The sequence below is a fragment of the Poecilia reticulata genome, chromosome 22 (genome assembly GCF_904066995.2).
Source record: "Poecilia reticulata chromosome 22, P_reticulata-male-v2, whole genome shotgun sequence".
Taxonomy (NCBI): domain Eukaryota; kingdom Metazoa; phylum Chordata; class Actinopteri; order Cyprinodontiformes; family Poeciliidae; genus Poecilia; species Poecilia reticulata.
In genome coordinates, this window is record NC_088851.1 from 14,533,628 (window position 1) to 14,555,944 (window position 22,317).

Consider the following 22,317-nt stretch of genomic DNA (forward strand, 5'->3'; position numbering starts at 1 on the left):
AAAGAAGAATAAAACTCTTTGTAGCACATCCAAATATTTATAGTGCGAAAGAAGGATCTGATTTTATTATACAAAGGTGAATTTATACAGGAACTCCCCCATGCCATCTTCTCTCCAGCATACATTCCTACTATAGTCACATAGTGACACATGTGAAATTTTTAACAACAAATTTAAACGAGAGCATCCCTTCTACGCTCATATCCAGTCCATTTTATCTCCCAACTATTTACAGTAGACTTCAGTACTTTTGGTTTGAGTTCATTGAGGAAACATGAGCACATTGAATAGCTACAGCTTGAGACTTTGGATTATTCTACATCTGCTATGATGGTTTGTTTATTTAACATAAAACCTTTACTGAAGGTCTGAAGTCAAAGTTTTTATAAACAGCCAGAGCGACAGTTCCCACTGGGAGTGTAAAGCAACTTCTTGATCCTGACGTGCGCTGGTTGTCCTGGTAACAAACGTGTCAGCCGGCATGCGAGACGACCGTCTGGCACCGCGGACACAGACAGTCTGCGGACTCTGAGGTGTAGCGGCGGCATCGCGGGCAGCGCGCCGCAGAGGTGGGCATCACGGCGATGCTGTAGGGGCTGTCCTCACGAATCACGCCACCTAGAATACACACCGCATTACTGCCAGGCGCAATATGATACAGAAGCTCCGACAGGAGAAATCATTTTTAATTTCCCTTTATGCAATAAAGTGCAAATGTCTTCATTTTTGCATATTTGGCTTCCTGTTAGGAAGATTTGTTTCATTTTCATTTCTTCCAAAGAAAAACTGAAAAGCCTGAAACTTCTATTGATCAACACGGCTTTACAGGCGCAAAGCGATGCAGAACCACAGGTATCGCAGCTATCAGCACTTTTATGCTGGACTCATCTCACCTTCCAGGTTGATGAGGAAGGTGCCGTGGCTCAGCAGGGCGTCGGGATGCAGGTCGCGGGGCAGTTTGCTGGTCAGGTTGACTCGCGCTGCCATCATCAGCTCGGCCAGCTGGGAGTCGCTGGAGGTGGGCTCTTCCTGGAGAGACTGAGAAAAAAGATGAGAAATGGGAGAGTTTGATCCAATACAGACGGTTTACAGAAGCTGCAGGCGGATCAGGCTTGGTTTAAAAATGTTAAATCAAGCCATTTTTTAATAATTATTCAATATAAAAACATCTTGTGTACGGGAGATTTTTTTTTCTTACAACTCTTGAACTAATTAAAAATGTTTCTAAAGTTGCAGAGATTAAGGCATGCTGTCCTTGATCAAAGCACTTTATGTTAAATTCTACAACATTCAAACAAAATTAATGACATATCTAAAAATGTTATCTGCCACATTGGCTGTGATCACCTTTTTCCCAACCGTTTTCTTTATTCTTTATTACAATATCCCCATAAATCTTTAACATGTTGGCCACTAATTATCCATCCATCATTGCAATGAGTTTGTCTTTTACGAAAGTGCAGTTCCTACTTTGATTTTTTATCATGAAGGAGGACAAAAATGACAAGTAGTGCCTTTTTTTCTTACTGACACAAAAGGAAAACGAATACTGAAATTTTTTTTTCACACTTTGTATTAAGATGAATTTTAACTCATTCCTTACCCACATTGTTAAGGCAGGAAGGCCTGGAAAATGTTGCTCAAAAGTGATTCTTACCTCCATGAGCTCAAACAGGAGTCCCGGTTCGATGGCAATCGTCAGATCATACTTGCTGGCATGTTTACCAGGAATCAGAGACAGGAAGGAGTCCCGGATGGCGCAGGCTCCTTCCACAGCCTCCTCCAGACCCGGGCGCCGCCACACAGAGCTGCTTTTGATCCACCCGCTTCTGAATAACGTCTCCGCTTCTGCAGCAAAAGAGCTCTTGCTTAGAAGCAAACGGATTGCTAATATTTTAGACTGTTTCGCTACGAAGCCATCGACACACATACTGTCGTGTCCTGGAGCGTGCAGGTAGACCTCTTCTGCTAGGTGAGGCAGGATGGGAGCAACAGATCGAGTCACGCCATCCAGAATTTCCTCTAAAGCAGTCTGACATGATCGCCTGCCCAGCGAGTCCTCTGGACTGCAGTACAGCCTGAACAAAGGAGGAATCGAGAAAAGATGCAAGAACGGAGATGTGGAAACATGCGGTTATGCTGTCGAGGAAGGTAATCAATCACCTGTCCTTTATGACGCTGAAGTAAAAACTGGACAAGTCTCTGGAGATGAAGGCTTGGAGGATACGGATCACTCTGCCGGCATCAAACTCGCTGTAGGCGTCTGTAATCTGGACAGAGAAACAAGCATCAAGGCCACTTAGAATAGCCGCGAGCCACTGGTATGGAAGCAAACTGTCAAGAAGAGTCCGACCTCAACGCACCTTCATGCTGTACTCCCGCAGCAGGTGCAGCATGTACTGATCAATATAGTACATCTGTTGGGGGTCGACGGCTTGCGTGCGTTGGTCGAAGCCCTGCAGGTTGCTGAGCAGAAACCTGAGCGAGTTCCTCAACTGGAAGATAAAACCAGTCAGAGGAATGAGGAAGAGGAGACGCAGGAAGGAAGGCTTTGAGAAGGTTATATGTCCCTCTGGTACCTTGCTGATGCTGTCGAGGGCCGAGTTAAGGGCGCTGGGTCCAATCTGGACCTCGGAGAAGACGTTTGATTCTGCGACCCACCAGCGCAGAACATCTGCCCCGTACGCCGGTACGCTGCCGTCCTGAGAGAGAGACGAGAGATTATCCAATCTGATCATCATCAACACAAAGAAATGAGAAGAAATATAAAAAAAATAAATAAAAAAAATAAACTGGGTGAATAAAGAAGAAGGACAGAGTTGTGGCTATATAAAAAAAACAAATCAATGCTAGTAAATAAAATTAATCCCAGTTTCTGATTTTCATTATCTTGACACAAATATAATTTCATTCACCAACATCATAAATTTAAATAATTTGAAAAAGAACCAAATATATTCCAGCAGAAAGTTGAATTTGATTTTGTTTTTTTCTCAGCTCACCTCCTTTCCGTTAATGATTTCATCAGGATCCACAACGTTCCCCAGAGATTTGGACATCTTTTCTCCTTTCTCACCGACCGCAAAGCCATGGACCACCAGAGCTCTACAACAGGTGTATTTCATTTAGAAGAGATGAAACTTAATATGTGAGAGTTCTTACTTAAGATTCATTCATTGGGACTCACCCATAGGGCGCTTTGTTCCTGACGGCTACGCTGGTGAGCAGCGAGGACTGAAACCAGCCTCCAAGCTGGTCCTTCCCCTCCACATATGCATCTGCTCTGGGGTCCGACTCTGCAGGGGGGCAGAAGGATGGAGTGAGGAAAGAAGCAGTTAGTTTGTTTCCCGGACAACAGAACGGTCTGCAGAGACGACGACCACCAGTTGTTGTTGGTCATTAAGGAGGTAAATGTCAACCTGAGTCATTCTACAGAGCAAAGTGACAGCAAAGAGAAGTAGTTGGGATCAATCCTGGAAAAAGAACAGTCACAGTGCTCTTCGAGGCAAAGTAGAAGAAAAAAAAAAAAAGCCCTGCATGCAGACAGCTGTGAGAGCTTCAGATTCATGCCGAGCACATTAAGAAAAACTTTTTTCTCCAAAAAAAGAGGAGGAAACAGGCAGGCAAAATAAAACGGATCAGCCTGCAGCGCCCCCTGCAGGTAAGCGTCTGAATAACCTGTGGCTAGAGGTTTGCGGAGCGAGCCGGCGAGCCAGCTGAGACGGGATTCAGGCTCCTCGGACGCTTCCTCCATCTCTTCTAGAAATCACATCCAGGCAGACAGACAATGTCATTGTCAAAGGAAAGCAATTTGTTATTTTTGCTATAAGTACACATATTAGTCGCTGTTTAGCATTTTAAACATACACATATTAACACCCCTTGAACTTCTTTTACCAGAATAAAGCCACATACACCAATGAGTTTTATTAAGATTTGATTAGATGGACTATCACACAGTGTGACAGTCAGAAGGGTTATGGAAGATGGATGCAGCTTAAACACTCCAATCCTGCAAGAAAGACAACAGTATATTTTCCTTCTGCTCTGTATTTTTAGCTGTGAAAAGCATTTAGTTACACATGTATTATGTATGTATTAGCATGTATTGCTACGCCCTGTGATGGACTGGTGCCCTAAATACGTTCAGTGAATATAAATACATTTGCAAGGAATCACAATCCTTCTCTTTCAGCTGTGTTTAAAACCAACTAAAACCATGTTTTACTGCTCAATTTAAAATACACGTTATTGTATAATTTGCATCCTATTTCACAGAAATTGTAATAAAAAATAAAACATTGATTTTGTCCAAATGTACTGGAGCAGAGCTGCACATGCAGCTTCACAGACAGAGGACAAAGGATATGGAGGGACAAGAAACTGAGAAAGCATCTAATAATGTTTAAATGTTAAATTCCTAAACCGTTTCTGGGTCACACAGTCAACCTGTCTTTTTCCAGAGCTCCAGGAGCGCTGACGGAGCCTGACTCCATAATCCTGGATGGTAACAACGGCTACTGCAGCTAATCGCACCTCAGCAAAGCAGCTTACTGGTTGAGGGGGATAAATAAAGTGGCTCTAAGCAGCTTTCTGTACATTTAAGTTAATGAAAGGAGAGTTGATTAAAAGCAGTGTGAGCGGCTTCACTGAAAATGAAGTGAACAGATTAGAGGCTACATTTGCTTTTATTTACGTTCCAAGAAACTGAAAAAGAAAATTATTGTAGCTTTCGGCTGCTGATGGCAAAAAAAAGTCAGTTCGTCATAAAAAAGAAAAAAAAAAGTGGTTAATTTGTCAGCTGGACGTCTGTAAGGTCTGTGCCAGATGCCTCTCCTGCAGTGTTTGTCCTCAAATCCAAGTGTTGCCACTGAGAACCGAATAAAAGGTTTTCTCTGAAACTACTTCTTGCACTTGGTCAAACTGGAATATTCCCTCATACCTTCCAGCACAGCTGCCCATGACGCTCCACTGTCAAACCAGATGTCCAGAACATCCTCACCTCGAACGTAGTCGCTCACCGGTCCTGCTTTACTCTGACGAAGCAAAAAACATCCTAAGAACAACTTCTCATTTCCCAACTCTACTGTCAAGGGCGCATAAATAACCTGATGATTAAATTCTACCATTAAATAAAAGCCCAATCCAATTAAAAAATTTTTTTTTTTTTTTCTTGCCATGTTACATTTTTCTACCTCGGGGTGATGTAACGTGGACAAACACAGTTTAGCTGCAGTGATTCTGGAAGGTTGGACCTAAATTTTCTCTTTATTTAAAATAATATTCACTCTCACCTTCTTGAGAACCTCTGGGGGCAGAAGAGCCTCGATGGGAAGCTCCCACCAACAGTCGCTGCCGTTTTCTTTGAAGAGTTTCGCTATGTGGGCGATTGTGTATCTGCATAAGAACCAGGGATGTTAGATCTAGTTTGTCATACTTCAAACAAAAGTCAAGCAATGCAGGATAGAATATTATTTGAACTTTCTACATAAAAGTCAGCAAATAACAAATAACCAGTTTTCCTAAACACTCCAGTACTACTTTATTTTTAACTTCCTTTTACGTTTGTAATTTTTTAACACCAGAAAGCAAAAAAGTTAAGACGTGAGCCAATAAACCAGAGATCTCCAGGTCAAAAATCTTAAAAATCTGTAACTTTCGGAACATGCTACGATGCATAAATGGGGACAATGTTCTAAATCCTTCATTTCCTGTTGGATTCAAAACCTCCTCCATCAAAGAACATGCACTGATGCACTACAGACCTAAGAATCAACATTAAATTATTTAAAACCAGAGCTTAGTGAAAACAAACAACTTGACAATAACACAGTAATGACGTTGCAGTTCAGCATACTTGTTAATGAGAGGTTCGCCGCTCTCTTTATGGTAGAAGACTGGGATTGGGACACCCCAGCTCCGCTGCCTGGAGATGCACCAGTACGTCCGTCTGTCCAGCATGGTCAGCAGGCTGCCTCTCGCCGACTCCGGTAGAACGCGAACCTTCTGCAGCGCCTCCTACAGGCACAGAGGCAGACTTTGTTGAAACACAAATCTAGACATCACCTGAACAGATTGCGGCAGAAAGCGGTGACATTACCTTTGCCTTGTCTTTCAGTGATGCAGTGTTGATGAACCACTGTTTACTGGGCATGATGACCACAGGCTGCTTCGTCCGCCAGTCATACAGGTAACTGTGGACGCACTGCTCCTCCAGAACCAGAGCGCCGCTCTCGTTCAGCATGGAAATCACTAAAACAAGCAGCAATGTAGGTTGCAAAAGATACAAAAAATTTAAAAATACAGAAACATTAAGGTTAACTCCGACTCCGTCTACCTGCATCAGTTCCTTCAGTCATCACCAAGAGGTTCTGCAGCTTGGGTCCTGCCAGCTCTGTGAACCTGCCATCTTCATCCACCATACACTCCTTCAACCAAAATACATTTGTGAATGTCACATTTAAATGTTCATAAAAGCTTTATTGAGTCCATAATGCAGCAGTGCATGAGTTAAAACTAAGTGTAAATGAATAAGTAAATAAATAAATTACACACCACAGGCAGTTTAAACTGTGACGCTACGCTGTAGTCGTCCATGCCGTGAGCAGGTGCAGTGTGGACCAATCCCGTCCCTTTCCCCATTGTCACATGACTGGCTGGCAACAACGGGACTTGCTTGTCAGGAATGGTAGGATGTTTGCAGATTCCACCTTCAAGTTGTGAACCTTGACAAAGAAAAAAAAAGAAAAAGAAAGAAAGGGGAAGTAGCCATGCTTAGGTAAGTGAATGGCCAAAAAAACAGCCTATCCTTCTAAATGCATACCAGAGCAGTACCTGTGAAGGTGGCAACAGTCTGCAGCTCTGTGCCCAGCAGCGCGGCGAGGCTCGCTGTGCGTTCAGTCGCCAGCAGCAGCAGCTGGGAAGAGTCGGCCCTCTTCACCACAGAGTACCTGCAAACCAGAAACAAGAAAACGATGCTGCTACTGGTACCAGCTGTCAATTATTAGGGCGCAAAGAACCTACAGGAGGTGCAGCCAAATATAAGTTCAAAACGGAATACGACAACAAATCTGATGGACTTTTATTGGTTCACAGCAAACTATAGCCCATATGTTGCCATCTACTCGGGATTAGTAACATGACTGCATCTACAAAAAAGAGCCACTCAGAAAGGATCGCTTTATTATATCTGGTGGTGACAAAGTTTTGATAAAAACATTTTCTGTTGGGGTTGTACTGTAATTCACAAAAGCCATTTCATACCATCTTATATGTAAAATGAGCTTAAAGAAAGTTCACGCTTCAAAAATGCGTGTTTTAGAAGGACTGAACATCATCCTTCCTACAGTGAAGGTGAGATCATCTAAATCAATACTTTTGGGTTTGATTTTTTCTCTTAGCCTAATGGCAAAAAAATATCAGTTTCAGCTCAACAATGTGTAGCAAAATTGAACCAGAACTAATAAAGTCATAAAATAAACCCCATTTGATTTGAAGGGTCTGCTGAGAACTTTCCAAACTGAAAGTTTTCCTTTCACAGGTGAACTTACTGGGCGTTGGGCATGTAGCACACGGCCTGGTTGGCAGGGATGGTCCAAGGCTGGGTGGTCCAAACCAACACCGAAACATTCTCCAGACCTGCTGAAACCCACAAAGAGAGTCAGAACATCCCTCCAGGATTGATCATAACTTTTTTGAGGATGACTGACTCACCTTCATCTGAGGAAATCTTTGGCGGCAGCATCGCCAGAGGGAAGGTGGCGTAGATGGCTCTGCTCACATGCTCAGGGTTGTATTCCAGCTCTGCCTCAGCCAGGGCCGTTCTGCAAAGAAAGCAGGAGCAGAGGGAAGGTTGCCAAGACGAAGTTTACATGTCTAAAGTCAGGGGCTGCGTGTTGGTCCCGTACCTGGATGAAGGAGACCAGAAGATGGGTTTGTAGTCCTGATATACCAGACCCTGAAGAGCAACAGAGGACGGCAGTACCAGAAAAAGTTAATTAAAATAATGCAATTCAAAACCAGGTATAGTTTAAGTCTTTATCACACAAAATGAACTTGTTTGTCCTCATAGCTCACAACCTGAACCCCTAAAAAGTTTTAAATGAACCAAATCATATATTTTTTTTTTACATTTTTTAAGAGCAAAGTAGCTAAAATCTGCACTAATTTGCATAAATACTGTGCTTTTAATCAGTTTTTTTTTATGTGTCTGTGTATTTAATAAACACACTGTTTCATGCTGCAAGAGTGACCGGCAAATCCTAAAAGTCTAAATTTAAGGAAAGTTTGAGGGCAATTCCTGGTTAAAACTTTGTCTGACACTTTAATTTTAAAGAGAGCCCACCTTGCCATGCATCTCCTGGAAGACCTTTAACTGAGCAGCCTCATAAGCTCCGTCAAACGTGTAGTAGCACTGCTCCCAGTCAGCCATCACCCCCCAGCGCTGGAAGGCGGCTTTCTGCCGAGCTATAGCCCCTTCAGCGAACTCCCGGGCTGGAAGGAGCAAAGCACAAAAACCTTTCTATAGCAGCTGGAAACCTCTATGAAAAACAGGCATCAACCTCTTCATCCTCACCTTTCTGTCTTATCTCCAGTGGACTGAGCCCACTGGTGCCTAGTTCTCCCAAAGCTTTGAGCTCTATGGGCAGGCCGTGGCAGTCCCAGCCAGGGATGTAGTGGACCTGACATCCTCTTAGCATCTCAAAACGGTTACGGATGTCTTTCAGGATCTGAACAAGATTAGTAAAAGAGCTTTAAGGTTGAAAGACCTATCGGTAAGTAAAATATATTTTAAAAAAATACTAATTTTTTGCAGCAGCATTTACAAAAAGGTGCAATGCAAGCAGGTAACACCTAAGACAGAATTATAATATTTACTTTGTTGAGTGCATGTCCAACGTGAGGGTCCCCGTTTGCATAAGGTGGTCCGTCATGAAGGCAGAACTTTTTCGTGGCTTTCCTTTCTCTCTGCCATGAATACAACTCTGCAAAACCACATTCCTGCAAAAACAGATTATGCAATAAAGTAATTAGTGCATTTAACAAAAACACAGTAACTGCTTTAGGTTATGGTAAATGTTTGTGTTAATACTTGCTATGAAAGATGACAGGACAAAGATCCTCAAGGTACTAATCCCAAATACAAGTTATTTCAAATTGAGTTATCTTGCAAATGTATTAATACCTCTTTCATTGTTCCATATTTCACCACTTTACAATCAAAAACATGCATCTTTTGTGGATTTTAATTGATTAACTGTCACAGAGATTTACAGTATAATATGGTTCTCCCTGGGTACTCCAGCCAGGCTAACTGAGCTGTTCAGTCTTGGTCCCTCTTAAGTATGATTTTGAATGAAAAAAGCATGGAATTGTGTATTATGGTCTAGTTTTACGTCACAAAAATCTCGCATTTAATCAGGGGTGTGTCTACATTTAACAATTGCTGTACCTGCTGGATCTGAAGTTCCCGGTCCAGCAGCTTTTGTCCGGTCAGTTTCATGGGAAACTCAGTCCGAGGAAGAAGCACTGTGTCCCGGTACATAGCGTGGGCGGAACCAGCCTCTGCGGGCTGAGCGCTGCCTTCCCCGGGACTGACACCATGACGGCGGCTGGAGCTGCAGCCGACCGCGCGGCTGAGAAGGAGGCCACCTCCCCGCTGTGACCTCCGTCCCCATCTCGCCAGCGTCTGGTACACTGGCGACACCCGAGTCAGCAGCATGGAAAGGCGAGGTAACTCGGAGGACAAAATAAAATAAAATAAAAGTGTCTCTGTCGGCTTGCTGCTGAGTTTGGTCAATGTGTTGTCATGTTTTGTTTCGTCCTTCTGGTTGACTATGTTTCTTCCGGAAGAAATTGCACAAAGGACAACTACGGTGTCCCTGTTGGGACATATTTCATCCATATTACACGCTAGAGTGCGCTGTTGTGTTGTCGGAAAGCCGAAAACTATTGAAGTTTCTGCGCCATAATATAAAATTTACAAAAAAAATAAAAATAAATTCTGACAGTTCATTAAAAAAAAGGTAATTCAGTCAATGGTATTTTCAGTAATGGTCACCAGGACCTCCATCAGATTCTTGATGTAACAATCAACTTTTTGTGTAGCATCAACTGCAAAAAAAAAAGAAAAATCATGGTCTTTTTGAAAGATACAAACTGTTTCCTACAAAACTGCTTGGACATGCATTTTGTAAACACTTGGGTTGGGTTTAGGACTGATAGGAGGACTTCAGGCAATCGTTTGCTCCTTTTCTCTGATTTTGATATTTTAAAGATGAAGACTATAAAAACATATAAATAAATAACATCATTGCAAAATAACAAATTAAGACAGAAAAAAACACTTTTCCACATCAATTTTATTTTTTAATATAAAACTCATGAAATCAACACTTAATGTATGAACATGTCTGAATAAAGTACTTTCAGTGGCGAAATGGTGTTTACTTTCTAGATGACTCTTAACTCTATTACAAGACATCATTTTTACATTTAAGTTCCAAAATTACAGTTTAAAGGTATATAAAACCCATTAATATGTTTTTTAAAAGCAGTTTTAGATGCCTCCTCAGATTAAAAACATTACTTTTTGCAACAGCTCTATAACTTGGTTCACATTTAAATCAAAATTTAATTCCCTGATGGCCATTGAAGGCCTCACACAGACAACAGGTGTCCTCTATTAGTTGATAGTATCACTGGTTGGTATAAAAACCTGGGAATGGGCTTTTTGGACATTCATTTCAGGACTGATCAGAAAAGCGCAGCAGACATTGGTCTGGTGTCCTGCTGCCAAGATGAATCGGGTGTTTGGTGTGGTCCTTACAGCTGTCCTACTGGCCTTTCAAATTTCAACTCAGGTTTGTTAATCGGAAATTCTTTGGCATGGTATTTTGTGAGTTTGGAGAACAAGTTTTAAATCACATTTGAGAACTTGCATGCAGGCTTATTTTTCAGTAATGAAAGCTCTGACTATTGCAGATGGTCTGGGCACAAGATGATCCAAATATGCTTACTGCCAGCAGTATTGCCCCACCTACTGATGGGACGGACTTAATCAGTGTTGCCCCAACTGTTGGCAGCTCGGTCTCTGACAGTGTTGCCCCAACTATAGGCAGTACTGCATCTGTAACCAATTCCACCTTCAACCCTACCTCTGGAAGTACTCCTGGGAAGACTGCAGACAATCCTTTGCTGCTCCTCGCTCTGCTCTTGGTGGTTCCTGTTTATGCTTTGTGCCAGTGAAGTGGCTGGACTCTTGCCATCAGTTTAAGCTGCAGCTCTTCAAAGCTGGACAATCTTGATCACACTTGGATTTCCACTTTCTATCTTGTGTTGGGTTTTCAGTGTATACACCAAACCAGTCCCTTTCTAATGTCCTGGTTCAGCTTGTATCATGGAAGTTATGAGGGAGGGAGGTGATATTTGAAATTGTACTGGCTACAAGATTTAACTGAATCTTTGGAAGCTTTGTTGTGAAATGCTTCATTTAATAAACTTTGTATATTAAGTTTCTGACTTTTAGACTGGCTGTATATTGAAAATATTTAACTTGAGTCCATGGTAACTGCAATAGATTCTATCTAGACTATAGAAATCAATGACTGAAGGCTGTGGCTTTGCCATAACATTAGCTTTGCTTTGAGTTTTGTCTTCCAATTTAAGGACCTTTACCTTGGTAACCAGCAAAGCTGCTTTGAAATGGTCCCAAGGCTAAAGTGGCTTCCTCTTTTTCAGTAACCGGACCATTCAATAGCTGTGAATTGACTTTAATGTCAAACTAGTGCAGGTCCAACTATTCTTTACACCCATTTATTCATCCTTGCATGCTCATAGATGTTGTGACTTTCCAGTGGGTAGTGTTTTGTTTGTGTGTGTGTGTGTGTGTATATATATATATATATATATATATATATATTTTTTTTTTTTTTATTTTTTTTAACATGGCCTACCATAGAAGCTGAATGTGTTTGGACAGACTCTACAAAACATCTCCATGGGCTAATCCTGCAAAGTAGGTAGGCCACATTATTATAATGACCTGTGCTTGGCAGGACTAACAAATTATACGGTACTTTAAATAAACCAGGCTCTGATATTCAGGGTTTTCAGTTTTAAAATTGGTGCTATTGACTAGGCAACCTATGTGACCAGTGTACTAGAAACCCTCAATGCAAAACAATGCAGTCCACCAGGGCAATGGGACAAAAATGAAAGTGTGCACTTCTTGCTGAAGAGACTAAAATTTTAAAACAAACGCAGTACTTGTGAAATATCCAGAGTTGATATACTGGGTTAATGAGAGCAAGTTGGATACTGTCTTTATAGCATTTCAATTTGAAAGACTACAAACTCGCCTTTAGTTCTAGCAACGACTTTCAGTGCTGCAAAAATACTCCAGTATGCTTCGCATAACTTTTTTTGTGAACCACATGAGCCAACCTGTTCTTTCAAAGACAGACCTCATCTCACTCACAGCTTTTTAAATATGTGTGGGCAAACCTACATTTCACAATATGGTGCCAGCGTGTTTACATTCAAAGTTCTTAAACCCACACACACTAGCTTTTTAGTGCCAGTTGAAATGGCCATGTGCAACTTGCAGTTTGAATCCTAAGCATTTCATTTTGGGGTAAAGGAAAAAATAAATTGAAAGATATTTTAAATTATCAGAACAAAAGGAGTACCACCTTTTCAATTGGGAAGAAAATGTATGGTTGTGAACATTTTCTTACAAATCTGAAAAGTGTGGGGGGGGGGGAAGAAATGCACCAAACCATATATAATTTTATTTATTGCCCCTATAAATGAAGGAAATTGGTGCTGATAAATTGGCTGGTCGATAAATCAGTGCACCACTAATACAATTATTCAAAATTAATAAAAATGAACATCTGGACTATATAGTCCCGAGTGTAACATAAAATATGTTTTACTTCTTAAATTAAAGCTATTTACTGATGAATTTAGCGAAAGCACCTGCACTTTGTGTGTTTCATGTGACCCTCCCCTACTCTGCCTCCCAGTAATCTGTGTGTATTTAATGAATACACTCTAAACATTTATTGTTTTACTGAAGATTTTGTAGGACACTTTTTCTGCATTTGTGATGGTCATTATTAAGCTGGTTTGGATTAGGAAGACGCAGCTCATTCACAGACACGAGCATTATTAACTCTTTGGGTTTTATCAACATATTTAAACTTGAAAGCCTTAAAGATGCGGCTAAATATATATTATGATTAATAATACCATCCATCCATCCATCCATTTTCTTACACCCTTGTCCCTTAGTGGGGTCGGGAGGGTTCCTGGTGCCTATCTCCAACTAACGTTCCGGGCGAGAGGCGGGATACACCCTGGACAGGTCGCCAGTCTTGATTTCATAATTTCCATGCAAACCTTGAACGCAGCATGGGTTAGGGTTACGCAGAGGGTCGTGTTGATGATGATGGTGCTGATGTCACTTGCAGTATAAAAAGTTCAGCAGCATCTCCTGTTTGAATCACTTACGCGCAATCTGTGAGCGCTGCCTGCACATCAACCAGCAAGATGAATAAGCTGTCCGTCGCCTTGCTGTCAGCTCTGCTGCTGGCTTTTTGCATCTCATTCCAGGTTAGTTTTTGTTTTGTTTTTTTCTCCTTGAAAACATTTCTTCTATTTTTATTGGCGTTCTTATTCTGGCGGGAATGTTTGCGTGGCATTGATTTTTTTTTTTTCAAACTTTATTATTTTAACGGTGTCATCCTGTTTTTAATGTGCCAGTAGTTGCATCAGACCTTTCTCTGCTGATTTAACGCTGGATTTAAATAGAGATATTTTTTTCCGCATTAATCTCCAATCGATCGGTGTTTTGGTTTCTGTTTTAACTATTTGAAGCTGTGATTTGCACGGGGTAAAACCTGACGGACTTGCTGCTGTTCTTGCAGATGGTCCAGGCAGTCACCAACAGCACCACCATGAAAACCCCTGTCACAGCCAGCAGCACTGCCAGCATGAGTGGAATGACCACCACCGTCCCGCTACTCCTGCTCCCTTTGACCTTAGCGGTGGTCCTCCTCCACGACTGGTCCCGGTGTTGGGACTAACTCCACCCGTCCTGTCGACCCAGATGGACAGAGGATGCAAAAGTCTACCGCCTCAAGATGAAGTTCCCTAAAGAACTTTTTTTTTCATCCGTTTTACCAAAACAGGACTCGCCCTTCTTTTCTCTGCACGTCCTGATCCTTGCTGGGTGTTTATAAATGAATCTTATTCGGGAAGAACACTGAATCTCTGTAGAAATGTGTATGGGTGTGGGAGAAAATGTATCTGTTAAGAAGATTTTAAAATGAAGTAGTTCTGATCAACCTCATTGCAAATATTTGTATCTATTTAAGTGCTGTGAAACTTGAGGTAAATAAAGCTGTAAAATGTCTGCCTTTATTCACTGATATTAAATTAGACATTTCAGGTCATGTTGCTAAACTCAAACTCAGGATTTGGCAGGCTCAAATCCTGCTGGCTAAAATTGCCACTGAATGCCTTGGGCCCCTCTAACCTGACTCTATTACAGTTTGCTTGTCTGAATCTCTGCTAACCGTCATATAAAGCAAATCTGCCAAAGCACTAATTGAAATGTTTGACTAATATGGTCAAATTGCCATGGTGTTTGTGGTTGAGGCACACCCATTAGGCACTGAAACTCAACATTTATGATAAAGTTTTAGATCTGGTCAACTTGCAGTCCATCTGATTCAGTTTCATTTAACCCAGCGTGCCCATGAAAATTTTAGCTGATACTCTTGCGTATTGTTGGGAGTGGACAATGTGCAAACATTACGAAAAGTCTGACATTAACTTTACTTTTACGAGAGTCACTCGACAAACTTCCCCAACCCCCAATCTTGACAGCAACTGACAGAATCCGCACTGATGGCTCTTTGCACAAGAGATTAAATCAGAGGCACAGAAAAAAGTGACAGTTTCTGAGGGCGGTACTGGAAGTTATCCAGGGTTGCAGTAGAATTTGGTGTGCAGGTTAAAACTGTCAGCCTTGATAACTAGTGCTCATTGCTTGTGAAAAAGTGTTTTTCTTTTGTGCTGCTTGATGGACTGCATTGAATTTTATTCCATCCCAGAATTTAATTCTCTGTAATTTAGTTGTTGAGCAGGAGGGGTTTGATTGAGCAGTAGTCATGCAAACAACTGCCACAGAAAAGGAGTTTACTTCAATGGTGAAACTTGTCTTGTCACTCTGACAAAGGAACCACAAGACAATGACATGAAAACTGCATTGCATAGACTGGTCAAATGGGAACTGGGTTATAATACAGTGAAAGCAGATTCTAAAACATCTTCAGCTTTGTACTTTAAATGAGGATTCCTATTTTTTTAAACAAAACTTAAAATTTTTAATCAAGTTAATTGCTGGGTCAGCAATCACATTTTAGTCAAAAAATAATAATATATATATATATATATATATATGTAAAATAAGCATGGTTTATAATTAAAAATCCAGACCCTTTTTGCTGCATTTTTGAAGAAATAGACATACGAGTTCAGCAAATATATTTATTTTTAATCTGTTATTTAAGTTATTCAACCATCAGGTTGGAGCAAATGTTATTGCTCCAATTCGGCTTTTGAGTGTTTCAGAAAGTGCTCATCTTTGATGTACCTTCTTTGAAGAAATACTTCAATAAAAATGTGGATTGTGGATGCTAAGAATAGCGTTGGGGACATTTTGTGCTGGTATGGTGTTTCAGACTTGAGTAGCTTCAGTGGTGGGCAAACTCCTTTTTGAACGACATGCACACAAAAATAGTCTTTTCCAGCATTCCGTCTTCCTTCACTCATTTTTTTGAAAGCAAAAGTGAATCACCAAAGGGCCAAGTACACCAGCGTTGTCAACCGTTGCTGTTGTTTGTGAATGTCGCTGGTGCATTGTATATATAACCTGAGTGCAATTTGCCCCCTCCATCTTCTCTAAATCAAATTAAATTAGTGCCAAATGTTTGCCCTGGCCTGTGCAGCATACAAATTGCTTGCACTGTTGTAATTTTAAAGATATTAATAAATGTTTTAAGGGTCAACCAGCCCCCAACATTTTCAAATCAAACAAATCAACTGTGCTACAAAAATTTTTAGCTGCACAAACGTAGCACAGTTGGCTGATACCATTGGATTTTGCCAATGTAGGGTGACAGGTTAATCTCTGATGACTTCTGAAAACATTTTTAATTAAAGACTTAAAAATTGTACTGGTTTGCTTATAGACCAGCACAAAGAAAGCAAAGTTTATTGACACCAAATTAGTTTGTGAATGTGGAATGGGGGTTTACCTTTAAGTTGTTGACGTGGCTGCAAGCCTTCATACTGTGCATTCATGCAGTGAGAGTGGAGAAGAAAATCTGCTCTTTAACAGGAAGAAATCTCCAGCAGAACCCAGGGACCACAATTTGAATAAGACTGCTATAGACAAAAGAGTTTTTCAAAGATTTTATTTAAGGGGAACAAAGCTGTCCAATTCAACTTGGACCGTTGGCTACACAATTAATTGCACATGCTACTGCTGCCCTGGTTGTGCCATTTGTGGATGCAACAATTGTTATAGTAGTAAGACTTAATTCTTCCTTGGTAGTTGAATAATCATCCAATGTGGCAACCACACTGGAGGCTTTTTGACCACGAATGGCGTGTTTCTAATTTTAGGGTGAACTTCCTGATGTTGTTCGGATCATTGTTTGTAGCACCGTTAAGCTTAGGGTCACAAACTTATGGCACAAATATATTCCATCTCCTTTCTGTTAGAGAGCAGAATTTGTGGCTCCACAGATATAACACACACTAACATAATGTCCACTGTGCCCCCTTGAGGCTTGCAAAGTATATCTGAAGTCTGTTTAAGTAAAATCTTTGTTTTACTTTCTTCATTACGGCAGGCAGCTTGCAATGCCATCTATCCAGTTAAATACATATTTGAAAAAAAAGAAAAAAAAAAAAAGAAAAAAAACCCCAGACATTATTTTTTTTGTTTGTTTATTGATAATATCAACCCAATCCTGGAATAGATGCAGAACATTTCCATATCCAGGCTACATAGAAACATCACTCTGTCAAATATGGAAATGAGGGTTTTCACATTGAAACAAAAATACATACATTCATCCAAATGGGCTTGAATAATACATGGAAAAACAGGCGTGGTCTCCAGCTTGGAAAGTTCCCACAGCTATTTAATCATTCCAGGGTCCCCTTCATTCTTCACTTGAGAACACAGAATCCTACTGGAATCATCAAGCTGATCAAGATGTTCAGTTTCTTTGCAGCTGCTCTGTTCACTTTCTATCTGTCATCACAGGTTAGTTTACATTTCAGTGTTTATTATTATTATTATTAAGCAAACTTGATTAGGTGCTTCTCTTTTTTCTGGGACTGGTAACTTTCATGAAATTTTAACTCTCAGTTATGAAAAAAGACTACCTTGTTCTAAATAGAATTTGTAAACTTAGATCTGAAATATGTTCCTCAAAGCTCATAAGCACTTAATCTCCCATTGTGTTTATGAGGCTGAAATGAGTGGACTACCACCTGATAGTGACCTTCTATACTGCTCAGTACCTTGTGTTATTTAGATGTTTCCCAACTTCAGCACAATTTATTCATAAAAGTGCTACTTGAAGGAACATTTTAATTTGCATTTAAACCGTAATGATTTATTGCAGATGGTTTGGGTACAATCAGATTCCACCACTGCTCCAACAACCACCTCTACTACAACCACCTCTGCTCCAACAACCCTCACTTCATCCAATGGCACGGCTTCGAATGGCACCGCATCTTCAGCCTCAACCTTCAAATTTCCACCAGTGCTTCTCCCTCTGGCTCTATCAGCTTCCTGCCTTTATGTCTGATGCCACAATCAGACAGTTTGGAAAGTTGTCATCTGCTCATCCAACATTACGCTCAATGGAAATCTTTCAATAAGTCTGCCTATTTTATTTTGTGGAGGGAACTACATCAAGCTTTTAATGGATTACAGCAATCCGGCAATTCTAGTTGTTCTGCACAAGTCCTGATTTTCACTTGGTGCTGTCATGGACTTTAAGATTTTCTTATTCTTATATTTCTGTGTGTTGGTGGGTCAAAATGTCTTAACATTTTAATTTGCTTTAAAATTTTAAATGGTGTGCCTTAAATTCTTTCAGCTGAATAAAACTGTAATAATTGTTTTCTTACTGATTTATTATAGGACATACTGTAGGTGGGATGCATCAACCATTAAATAAGCTGCCAGTGAAAGATATGAAGGCTGTGATGTTTAGCTTCTGTTGCACCTGGGTTTGCTTCAACTGTTGTAACGTGAACAAACCTTTCATTCAATACTGTGCGCTGAAGTGACAATTGTGTGGCATGAGAGACATTAGCATTTAAGGTTTCCAAAACACAAGTGACCCTTTCTTTAAAACACTGATTTGCCATATGTCAAAATAATGCTTTTAAACTAGTCCTTCCATTCTTTGGTTGGGATTTGCAAACAAGCTGTAATATGGATGAATCGTGTTTAATCTCCAAGTGAGATTACATTTATCTTGCATTTTTGGAAACTTTGCATTGTTGGAAACGACTTCATGGGCTTCCCGTCACATTCATAATTCAATTTAAAATCTTGTTCACATTCAAGGCAGTTTACAACCTTACCCCTCCTTACTTGTCTGATCTTCTGCATGTCATCACCCATTCACGTTCCCTTCGTTCTTCCTCTTCCATCCACTTCAGTGTGCCTCTTGTCCGTTACAGCACCATGGGGAAAAGAGCCTTCTCTTATTCTGCTTCCCAACCCTGGAACATTCTTCCCCCTGACATCTGTAAAATTGACTCTCTTCTGACCTCCAAAGCACTTTGCAAATCTCATCTGTTCAAATTAGTCATCTCACTTTAATTGTGTAGTTATTTTGTGGTTTTGTGTCTTTGTAGCCATTTCTTTACTGTTTAATTTGTGTTTTTAATGTTGTAAAATGTCCTTGGGTGTTTTGAAAGGCGCTGTGAAATAAAATGCATCATTATTACCATTATTGGAAACTTCCAGCTTATGTGTTCTTCAGTTTTGTAAATGTGGAATGACTGGTTGATCTTTAATATGCACTTCATGGCTGCCAGATTAAATCCACAACACATGTCATCTCGAGGCACAATCACAGATTTCTAGTCAAGTACATACATTCCAAATAATCCTAATTATCAATCAGTGCAGTCAAGTTCAGTGAATTATTCAAATTGGTTAAGAGCTTTTCTGTCTCAGAAAATCCAGTTAGCTGCGTAGTCATTGAGTTGCAGTCGCATCTACAGTGGACAGTTTCTTGCATTAAGTCGCTGACTTGGCCGCAAGTCTTGTTCATGCATGCAGTGAGAGTGGAGAGGGAAAAGTTCCCTTTAACTAGAAGAAACCTCCAGCAGAACCTGGTTCAGTGTGAGCGACCAACCAGAGGTTTTTCATAAGACAGAGCAGATACACTAAGAGACACAGAAGCACATGAGTACCAAGAAAAGTAAATAGTTAGTGGCAAGAGTTACACCTCTAGTAGCTTCATCTAGGAGAGAAAAACAGCTAAACAGATAAGCTGAGACGGTCTTCAAGTATAATGGACGAAAAAGAGCAGTTAATGTATAGAGTTAGAGGCAGTAAAATCTCTGCCAAAAGCTTTGATTAGGAGAGAGACTTTCATGATGTTGTTGAAGTGTGGATCCAAAAGCAGAGAGGCGGAGGCAGCAACTGAGTTAGATGATTTGATGAAAAAATGCTGAACACTTACAAAAGATAGAAGATCATAGGTAACAGCAAAAATTTAACCAAAAGAACTTCTAGCTAGGAGACATGGGGTAGGACTGAAGCGAGTAGACATAAGAATCAGATGAGTAATCGGAGAGGATGAGAGGCTAAAATACAGGGAGGTAGAAACCTAGACAAAACCAGGACTGATGAGCTAATTGACTGTAGGTGAGTGTGTTACAACCCGACCCTAACATCCCTAAAGTAAATTCTGGCACTGGGCTTTAACATAAAATACAAAGTAATCCGAACAGTTGATGAGTAACTGAAATATAATTTATTTTGCTATTCTGCTAAAACTACAGGAGGGGAAAAAACACACAGGGGAGCTTTAAGCTTCAGGGTCTCTAAGGCCAAAATAATAAACAAAACACCCCCTTACAACTATAAAATGAAACAACCACTTTCTGAAGAAGAACTAAAAGAAAATACAAAACCTAAATTCCCTTACTAACCAAAAAACAGGACAAAACAGTTCACAACAAAAATGGCAGAGAACCCCTACCAACTTCCACCTCTGAACAAAAACATGTCTTGGACAATTGTTCACACAGATGCTCACAGCAAGCTCAGTTCACTTCTCACGCACCCAGTGAGCTCTCAACAGGATCACAAGTCAAGGCCCGGGACAAACAGAAGGGGATCTGGCATCTCCAGCTTGCTGCTTCTTAGAGGGTGGTTGACGAGCCCCAATACACTTCACCTGCAGCAATCAGGTAGAACTGAAACAGAAAACACAGAGCTCTCTCAGAAAGAGAGCCCCTAGAGGTCAGTGACCGCAACAAAGTGTGATAAGCAGGAGCCAGACTGAGGGGTGGGGAGAAAGTGGCACAGGGCAACTAGGGGAACACAAAAGAGTGAGGAAAGGAATATAAAGGAGCTGGAACTAATTCCAACACTAAAAGAAAACATGATAAACTCAAAAGAGAGGGGAAACTATAAAAGGACCAAGACAGAAATAAGGTTGCTATAAAAATAATAAGAGCTGGAACAACTAGAAGGACTAAGCAAAAAAATAACCTAACTAGAAACACCAAAGAAAGATGGGCATGGATACAAACATAAAAGAAGAACTAAACCTAAAAGAAGAACTAAAAAACTAAAAACTCTACGAGGGAGGCTGAAATAGGGAATAACTAGATAAACAGAGACAGAGGTAAAAATGAAACTAAAAGACAGAGCTCAGAGCATCATTATTAGCAGTGTTTCCTCTTCCTGGTTATCAGTTGTTCACTGTCCTTCATGTTTTAGGTGCATTTCTGCTCCAGCACACATGATTCAAATGACAGCATTAACTGCTGTTAGGGTGTTGAGGGGCAGGGTTCAATACCAAAGATAACATCACCATAAACAAAACTGTTTTTCAATGATTTCATGGTCCAAGTCAACTTGGAGCATGAGTAAAATCAAATCAAAGTCAATCAACTTTTATTTGTATAGCACATTTCTGCAGCAAGGCATTTCAAAGTGCTTTACATAATAAAAACAGAAAAAACACAAAGTCACGCAACATAGAATCAACAGTTGAAACATTACATTTACTCAAGTGCCATCTTTAAATTCTTGATTATGCTTCAAAGGTGACTCTTAAACAGGTGAGTTTTTAGTTTAAATTTAAAGGCACTCAGTGCTTCGGTAGTTTTGCAGATTTCTAGAAGTTTGTTCCAGATTTGTGGTGCAAAGAAGCTGGATGCTCATTCTCCTCATTTGGTTCTGGTTCTGTGGAAGCAGAGCAGACCAGAACCAGAGGGCCTTAGAGGTCTGGAAGGTTGATACAACAACAGCAGATCTTTAATGTATTGTGGCGCTAAACTGTTCAGTGATTTATAAACTAACAGTATTTTAAAGTCTATTCTCTGAGCTACAGGGAGCCATTGTAGGGACTGTAGGACTGGTGTGATGTATCTCCTTAGTTTTAGAGAGAACACGGGCAGCAGTGCTCTGTATCAGCTGCAGCTGTCTGATTTGTTAGGCAGACCTGTGAAGACGCTGTTGCAGTAATCAATGCAAACAAAGATAAACGCATGAGATTCTCTAAATCTTGCTGAGAGATTAGTCCTCTAATTCGGGAAATGTTCTTCAAGTGATAGAAGGCCGACTTTTTAATTGCCTTTATGTGGCTCTGAAGGTTCAGGTCAGAGTCCATCACTACTCCCAGGTTTCGGGCCAGATTGCTAGTTTTTAGTTGTAATAACTGAAGCTGTGCATTGGCTCTAGATTGTTCCTCTTTGGGTCCAAAGATAATAACTTCAGTTTTGTTTTTGTTCAATTGGAGAAAGTTTTGGCACATCAACACATTTATCTGTTCTAAGCACATGTTCAGTGATTGGATGGGTTCAGAGTCACCTGGTGACATCATAATGTAAAGCTGTGCTTCATATGTGTGGTTATGGTAATTAATCTTATTTATTGTTGTAACCTGAGCTAGTGGGAGCTAGATATGAAAAAACTAATTGCACTTACTGTTGCGCTGGTTGTGCCATTCATGGGTGCAACAATTG

At 40.6% G+C, this 22,317-nt stretch overlaps 1 protein-coding gene and 2 long non-coding RNA genes across 5 annotated transcripts; 2 read left to right on the forward strand and 1 right to left on the reverse strand.

Annotated features, from left to right (window-relative positions):
* Positions 1-36: 36 nt before the first annotated feature.
* Positions 37-9,919, reverse strand: iars2 (isoleucyl-tRNA synthetase 2, mitochondrial). 3 transcript variants are annotated; one of them, XM_081603209.1, is made up of 24 exons: positions 9,452-9,919; positions 8,878-9,000; positions 8,576-8,729; positions 8,345-8,493; positions 7,908-7,957; positions 7,714-7,823; positions 7,551-7,641; positions 6,835-6,950; positions 6,556-6,725; positions 6,338-6,428; positions 6,101-6,252; positions 5,858-6,018; positions 5,295-5,397; positions 4,943-5,036; positions 3,679-3,759; positions 3,188-3,296; positions 3,003-3,105; positions 2,580-2,702; positions 2,364-2,495; positions 2,164-2,270; positions 1,933-2,078; positions 1,658-1,848; positions 894-1,038; positions 37-618 (listed from the first exon to the last, which is right to left on the reverse strand). In XM_081603209.1, the coding sequence occupies exons 1-24, from the start codon at positions 9,902-9,904 to the stop codon at positions 473-475; spliced, it is 3,300 nt and encodes a 1,099-aa protein (XP_081459335.1). In that variant the 5' UTR covers positions 9,905-9,919; the 3' UTR covers positions 37-472. The 3 variants fall into 3 exon arrangements, with proteins under 3 accessions (XP_081459335.1, XP_008397861.3, XP_008397862.3); XM_008399639.3 differs by having other exon boundaries at positions 7,551-7,638; positions 9,452-9,918; XM_008399640.3 differs by lacking the exon at positions 3,679-3,759 and having other exon boundaries at positions 9,452-9,916.
* Positions 9,920-10,124: 205 nt separating this feature from the next.
* Positions 10,125-11,510, forward strand: LOC103458662 (uncharacterized). Its single transcript, XR_532601.3, has 2 exons — positions 10,125-10,862; positions 10,984-11,510. It is a non-coding gene; the product is annotated as an uncharacterized LOC103458662 (long non-coding RNA).
* A 1,756-nt stretch (positions 11,511-13,266) lies between these two features.
* On the forward strand, positions 13,267-19,068 carry LOC103461082 (uncharacterized). Its single transcript, XR_533041.3, has 3 exons — positions 13,267-13,617; positions 13,932-17,347; positions 17,712-19,068. It is a non-coding gene; the product is annotated as an uncharacterized LOC103461082 (long non-coding RNA).
* Positions 19,069-22,317: the final 3,249 nt, after the last annotated feature.